Source organism: Lathyrus oleraceus, chromosome 4 (genome assembly GCF_024323335.1).
Source record: "Lathyrus oleraceus cultivar Zhongwan6 chromosome 4, CAAS_Psat_ZW6_1.0, whole genome shotgun sequence".
NCBI classification, from domain to species: Eukaryota; Viridiplantae; Streptophyta; class Magnoliopsida; order Fabales; family Fabaceae; genus Lathyrus; species Lathyrus oleraceus.
Window position 1 is genome coordinate 489,188,828 of NC_066582.1, and position 8,032 is coordinate 489,196,859.

At 35.0% G+C, this 8,032-nt stretch overlaps 1 protein-coding gene across 1 annotated transcript; it reads left to right on the forward strand.

Moving 5' to 3' along the window:
• The first annotated feature begins 4,956 nt into the window (after positions 1-4,956).
• On the forward strand, positions 4,957-5,322 carry LOC127138145 (uncharacterized). The gene has a single exon (XM_051064543.1). The coding sequence runs from the start codon at positions 4,957-4,959 to the stop codon at positions 5,320-5,322; it is 366 nt and encodes a 121-aa protein (XP_050920500.1).
• Positions 5,323-8,032: the final 2,710 nt, after the last annotated feature.

The window sequence follows — 8,032 nt, forward strand, 5'->3', positions numbered from 1 at the left end:
TTGCAACATCATTTTGAATGTTCAAGAGGAACATTCTATTATTTAACATAGGCACCTTAGCAATCAAGTTATGTCTACAATCTCTTAAGAAAAGACTATGTTCTTTCAAGTGGATGTCATAGCCTTTCTCTAATAATTGTCCCAAGCTCAAAATATTATTCTTCATGTTAGGAACATAATAGACATTGGATATGAATTGATGATCCCATTCTTTAAGCGTATAAGAATTTTACCTTTGCCTTTGACCGGTATCTTTGAGTCATCTCCAAATGAGACATTCCAGTTGTCGCTTCATTGATCTTGACGAACATGCTTCGATCGCCGCACATGTGATTGCTTGGGCCTGTGTCGAGGTACCATTTGTTTCTTTTCTCTTCAACTTAGTTTTGGCATGCGAGCAACAAAGTTTCTTCTTCTCCGCCTTTTTCTTTTACAAAGTTAGCTTTCTCCACAAGTTTCTTCGAGAATCTACACTCAGATGCATAGTGACCGATCTTGTTGCAGTTGAAGCACTTGATTTGTGATTTGTCACACATCGACCATGAATTTCCTCTTCCACGACCTCTTGTTACTTGTGGATTCCAACTTCTTTCTCCATTGTTAGAGTAGTTGTTGCAACTGTCTCTTCCTTCTCCTTCATGTCCTTGTCCATGCCCACGATCTTGGTCACGACCTCGTCCTCTTTGACTCTTGTAATTCGCATAATTTGCTTCCTTTATGTTGAGTTGCAGTAGTTCCTCCATAGCCTCCTTTTGTTTAATATTTCTCTTTTGTTTTTCTTTGTATGCTTGTAAGGAACTCATGAGTTGCTCAATAGTCATGGTCTTTAAATCCTTGTTTTCTTCAATGTTGGTAACAATGAAGTCAAAACTTGGATTTAAAGTGCGAAGTATTTTCTCCATGACTTTCACCTCATCAACATCTTCGCCATTTCTTTTAAATTGATTGACTACGACCAATACTTGAGAAAAATAATAAGAAATTGACTCGGACTCTTCCATAAATAAACGTTCAAAATCACCTCTAAGAGTTTGAGGACGAATTTTTTTCACCTGTTCCACTCCTTTGTTGCAAGTTTGATGTTTGTCCCATGCTTCTTTGGTCGTCGTTGCGTTGGAGATCTTCTCAAATGTGTCTTCATCCACCGATTGATAAATGAGGAAGAGAGATTTCTTGTCTCTCTTTCTTGACTCCCTCAATGTCTCCTTTACACCTTGGCTTAACGAGGCTTCATCTTGCTCATTGAAGCCTTTCTCAACGATATCCCACACATCTTGAGCTCATAGTAGCGTCTTCATCTTGATACTCCAATTGTCATAGTTGTTCTTTGTGAGCATCGGCATTTGAAAAGGGAAACCTTCATTCTCCATTTTTTTAGGACCTTGAAGCTCTTGTGCCACTTTGTTGGAAATAAATCTTTTTTGTGTTTAAGGAAAGTGTGTGAGAATATTAGAGGCTTGAATAGAAACTTGGTAGGTAGGAGAATTATTTATGGAAGAGAGAATTTTGTATTTTTGTTTGATGCAAAAGTATAGGATTACATCTCTATTTATAGTACTCTAAGGAGAACTCTAGACAAATAGTATTCTAGAAAATATTACAATCTTAAGAAATATCTAAACACTCCAAATACTATAAGATTTTTCTAAAAACATTACCCAAAATAAACTAAATCTAAATAATTAAGCCCAAAATCAAAAAATAATATTACGTCCAAATCAAGTTTAATATTTCAACCCTTTTTCCACATTCACTCGTCTTTTCGTGCATTGTTCTGTTGCGCGGCAGTTTTGGAAAACCAATTCTCATTGGCTGGGCATAGTCTGCTCTCTTCTTAAAGCCACCTTGCCAAAGAAGATGAATGGATTGTTTGTGTTGGTTCATTTGGACATATAGGAATAATGTGTTGTTTGTTGGTGCGTTTTCTGATGTTAGGAAAGTGTTTATTCAAGTTATGAGTCGTTGTAGACTTTAAACCGATTGCTTGGTTTCTCTAATGCTTATTATTCCCTATAGTTAAAGTATTTGGTTAGAGTGGACTCTTATTAATAGAAAAATAATCTACGGTTCTTCTATAGAATTTCATTTTGCTAAAAATATTTTATGTTCATGTAATAAGAATGCATCATTTAAAATTAATACCAAATATTTATAGAACTAAAAATAAGTTTCCAACTTTTGGAATCCAGAATATTACATTAAACTTTCCATCTATATGATTAAATGAAAAAATATGGACATAAGATCATTTACAATACATTTCAATATAATAAAATATAAATTAGATTAATTAATAAGAAGAAAAAAAACTCATATCAAAATAACATAAATACTTATTTTAATTAAATGGCCTAAAAACAAAAATCTAGAAATAAATAAAGTAACCAAATCCTAGTCCCAACCCTGGTATTCACCGTGCAATTAGTAGCCCTGAAAGTAGATTCTAATTTTTCATTGGAAATCAGAGGAATTCTCAAACCTAGACAATAATTATATTTATTTAATTTCAAATCTAAATTAAATATCCTCAATCGTGTCTCATTATGATACTCAATCAGTTTCTGAGCATTGAGTCTTATCAAACTATTCCCGTAAAACAAGAGAGGCTTAAGCAAAATGGTATTCCTGCCATATAGCCAAGTGGATTCCATATCCACCATAGCAAATTTATTACCTTTATAAGAAGAAATTACAGGGATTCTGCCCATAGATTCGCCTTCGAAGTTGGGGTTTCTCACAGTAATATTGAGCTTAAAGTTATAGTATAAGGTATTGTTTGTGAAATCGAACTCCGTGATGGAGGCATCAGCTATGACAAACTCCATTGGTTTATAGCCTTCCAAGCGGATAGAGATAGCAAAATATAGCAGATATAAACAAAAACTAACACTGACACAACTAGAATACAGAAAAGAACCTTGGTTATGGAGTCCTCATCGACCCTTACCTGTGATAAATTGGTAGGGGAAGGTTTATGGGACATGATGGAGTTAGTAGTATTTCTGATTTAGATTGATTGGATATTCAGGAGTTATGCTGCAACATATATTTATTAGGACTTATTAGAGTTTCTGATTCAGATTGATTGATATTGAACAACAAACTATAACTGAAACCTAAGTAATAGGATTTTTTATAGTTTTAAATTTGAATCATTTCACCCCTCAAAAATTACAAATTTGAATCATTCCAAATATATTTAAATTTTAATTTTATATCAAATCTATAAGTAATTGAATCCTAAATAATAGGATTTTTTTTATAATTGAAAAATAAATCAAAATGGAATTTAAATTTAGGGCTTACATTTTATATTAAATTGTTTTTCCATCTCAAAATCAAATTAAAACTAATCAATTTCTTCTTCTAAAAATTTTTTTTTTTTTATAAATAGGATGTCTTCTCCACATAAGATTCTAATCCCTCTAATCTTATCGGACGATAATCGGCGGCAAACTCTCCCTAACACATATTAGTATATTTTACAAATAATCAGATATTATATAGAACTCAAAATATTAATGATTAAAAATTATTTAAATGATAAAGTGAATAAAAAATTTTAACACGATAATTATATCAAATCATAGTAATTACACGATTTTGACAATCTCGAACCAACCCCAAGAAAGCATCTTGATAGAACTAATGAGATCATCTACCAAAAACCCCTTACATCTAAAGATAAGGTCATTTCTAAGTTAAAAAAACTTACAATGAAGCAATTGGTGGAGTATGAGTGGAAGTCTATGTTTTGTGAAAAGTGACAAAAGGTTGGACATGAGTGTGGGAAAGAGCAGACAAAGAAAGGCATAAAGCAATGGCAACCTATAACAAAACCTGACACAAATATGGTACATAGTAAAAGACCAGCAGAGGAGAAACTTCAAAATGATTGGTGAACAAAAAATGGGAGACAAGGGAAAGCTCCACCACACATGTCACTTGTAGCAATGGTTTTGAAACACTAGGGGTTTTGAATGATCCCCTACTGATTCATGACACAGGTCCATGATCCTAGGTTGAGTAGAGTGATGGGGAGCATTGTGCATCATAGTCGGTCTGCATTTTGCCGGGCCATCACATACATGATCACATTTTGCTAGCCGACGAATTAATTCGAGGTTATAGTAGAAAGAGTGGGGCTCCTAAGTGTATGCTTCAGCTGGACCTGCAGAAGGCCTATGATATCATGGATTGGAATGCACTGCAGCAAATTTTGAAGGAAATTGGTTTGCCCAATAAATTCATCAGGTGGATCATGCTGGCTGTGACTTCTATGTCCTATAAATTCAATATTCAAGGACAATACACTAGGATTATTGAAGCTAATAGAGGCCTAAGGCAACGTGACCTCATTGTGGTGCGTATCAATCCAGCATTACATGCCTCTGATAGACCGTATTGTGGTGCGTATCAAGAAATGGAGTGCAAAGCTTTTAAGCTATGCGGGTAGGATACAACTATCAGTAGTGTCACTTTTGCTGTGAAAAATTTCTAGATGCAATGCCTTCAGCTCCAAGAAAAGGTAATTAACCATATTAATGCAATTTTTCGATCGTTTCTGTGGACTGGTGGGGAAACTGTTACTAGGAAATCCCCTGTGGCCTGGGACCAGGTTTGTGCGGCTAAGACCCAGGGGGTATGGATATAATCGCGCTGGAAGAGTGGAATAGAGCCAACATGACTAAGTTGTTGTGGTATATCAATGAAAAGGCTGATAGCCTGTGGATTCGATGGATTCCCAGCTATTACATTAAAAATGATCAACTAATGATTATGCAGGTTAAGCAGCAGTACTCGTGGATTTTCAAAGCAGTCCTTAAACAAAGAATCACGGTTCACCAAATACAAAGTTAGAGCAATCTAAGGAAGAAGTTTGATATGAAGAGAGTTTACAGGTACTTGAAAGGTGATTGTCCAATGCCTATTTGGAGTAAAACTATGTACCGAAACATGGCGCGTCCTCGTGCTTTGTTTATCTTCTGGTTAGCTTGTCACAACAGGTTGGCAACAAAAACTCGTCACAGCAAGTTTGGTGCCGATGTTGAGACAACATGTTGTTTCTGCAATTTTGAAGAAACTATCAACCACCTGTTTTTTGAATGCCTCACCCGACGAAATATCTGGCAGCAAGTCCTTGACTGGCTGCAGATCACTCATGACCTTGAAAAATGGGAAGAGGAACTGAAGTGGATCGTGAACTCAAGCAAGGGCAAGGGGTGGAAAGTTCAGCTTTTGAAAAGTGCTGCAGCTGAAACTGTCCATGCCATTTGGAAATATAGAAACGATGTGTACTTTAGAAAGTCATCAATACTATAGTTTATAGGGGTCGGAGTAGCCCTAAGATTAGAGAGCACATTACTCATTTGATGTTAGTCTAGTTTAGGCTCTCATTCTTTTTGGTTTCCTTTGTCCCTTTTTGAGGGTTAGATCTTGTTTGATCAAGTTGTAAATAATTGTTTTTGAATTATTCCCTCCGTCTCATTAAAATAATTGTCTTTTTATAATATTAATATAGTATCTATTATTATTTTTTCACTATCATATCCCTATTTATTAATTTTTACTTTATTCAACCACTCTTTTAACTACAATTAATAGGGATATTCTAGTAAATTATATTAGTTTTATCATCAAAATCAACACATCTGATCATTTTTTTAAGAACTGTGAATTGTTCAAATTGGACACTTTTTATGAGACGGAGAGAGTAATATATCTTTTCTTGTCTCGAAAAAAAATCAAAACTAAATTTATCATATGATAACCTATTTTTTATTTGTAATTTTACCTAATTATTTAATAAAAGAAAATATATAAAACTGAAATTATTATTTTTTTTGTTTGTTATAAAAAAATAGTGAACATTTTTCTCCCGTAGATATTTATTGAGTGGAATATCTAACATTTAATAATTTAATTTAAGGAGACAATTGTGTTAGACAGTCGATAACCTACTATGGATTATGGTAAAACTGACATGAGCTTCAAGTTCTATCACGCCACTAGATGATATTATTGTCGGTAACGGTCGGCGATAATGATAAAGGAGAAGACATAGACATTGTCTATACTGAGAACGAGGGCGTTACTAGTGTTGCGTTTTGAATTTGAGGTTTACTGTCCCACCAGAGTTCTCTACCTCACATGTCACAACAAGAAAAAAAAATTGTTAGGGGTTTAACCCCATACAATGTCAAAATCTACCTCATAATGCACAATTATGTGAGGTGTGAGATCACCTTGCAAAACACGTCATTGTAACTTTTGTGTCAGGGATTTAATACCTCACAAAGTTTGACGGGGGTTTAACCCCTCGTATAACCTATAATAAAAGTAGGTTCCTTTTCTAGGCCACAAACTAGCATAAATAGTAGCAATTTGGCGTAGCAGAGTGATGTTACATTTTTTGCTAGAGGTTAAACCATTTACAATGCAATATGATATTTTAGATTTTGTGAAGGGTATTGAAATTCTGGTATCAGATATGAGATGTCAAAGGTAATGTCACGACACTAATATCTGAACAACAGATGGAATATAAACAGAATAAAATTATTAAACAATAGAAAAACAACACAGGCAGTTGTTAACCCAGTTCGGTGCAAACAAACCTATGTCTGGGGGCTACCAAGCCATGAAGGAAATCCACTAAACAGAATTAGTTCAAAGACTCTCAGTAAACAACTTCAAGTTAAAATCTTTTCACCTAATCTCTACCCGTGTGACTTCTATCTAAGAACTCTTAGATATTAGACCCTACTCACTCCCCCTCAATCACAGCAGTGATACTAGAACAAATACTACAAATAGAGAAGACACACTTTAAGGACACACACTTGATTTTGCTTAAAAGCTTCAATCAAGTAGACAAATACACTCGTACTTCAAAGCTTAGAGTGAACAAACTACAACTCAAAACTCAGTCCAATTCACACATCAACAGGATGAATGAATGACTCACAATTCACAAACGTACATTAGGCTAAAACCCTAATACTCACTCACTTCAACGTTCGTATTTTTCTATATATCACACAAGGTTTACGTCGTCTTTAAATAGAAGCTTTCTGAATGGGTCTGGGCAACATGAAACCCTAATCCTATTTAACGCGTATTCCCTAGGAATTAGTAACAAATCATTCCTCTTTGGGAAAACAGAATATTTTGGCTTTTAAATAGAATTACTCCTTGAATAACGCATGCAATCTCCACATAAGCACACAAAGACTTGCATGAAAAGCGCAACAACAAACCACATAACATTAAGACTGAATGTTCTGTATGCACATGTCTTAACATCGGGTTTGACATCTTGAATAAATCATGCCCAACTATTTTAAACAACCTGCAGAAAGCTGATATCACATGTCAAGACTACAAGCGTGACATCTTGTGATAACACTAAGTTATACCAAAATTGATGCCAATACATAGAAATAACAAACTCCCCCTTTGGCAAATTTTGGCTAAAACAAACAACAGATCACACGTTCACAAGAAATCAATTAAAGTATCAGTTCAGCAGTAGAAGTAAACATACACACATTACTAGCAACTAGCCAACACACAAGCGCTTGTACTCAGAATACACCATACCCCCTTCAGCTAGTCCACAACAAGCAACAACCTGCTTCACACAGACATAACACAGAGAATCCTCCCCCTGTGCTAAACAAAAACCACCAGAAAATCCCCCCCTGTATCAGACAAACAGAGCAGTGACTAAACAGAGCAGTGACAACAATGCTACATCATCCATAGCTACTCCTTCTCCCCCTTTTTAGCCAAAAGAGACCAAAGAGACAAAATAAATGTTTATCTAGTCATTAACCGAAAAGCCATAAGTTAAAGGGCTACAACACCAAGTACAAACACAGTTGTAAGCAAGTTGAGATACAAACCAACACAGTAATACCAAAAACAAGAAAATCTACCAAAATAGCAAAAGACCAAGAAAATCACCAGGGAGACCAGAGTCAACAAGGCTACTCAATAGAGCTTGAGCTTGCAGCTTCTTCATCAGCAC

Coding starts and splice junctions, on each gene's coding strand:
- LOC127138145 (XM_051064543.1), top strand. CDS start 4,957: ATGGCGCGTCCTCGTGCTTTGTTTATCTTCTGGTTAGCTTGTCACAAC.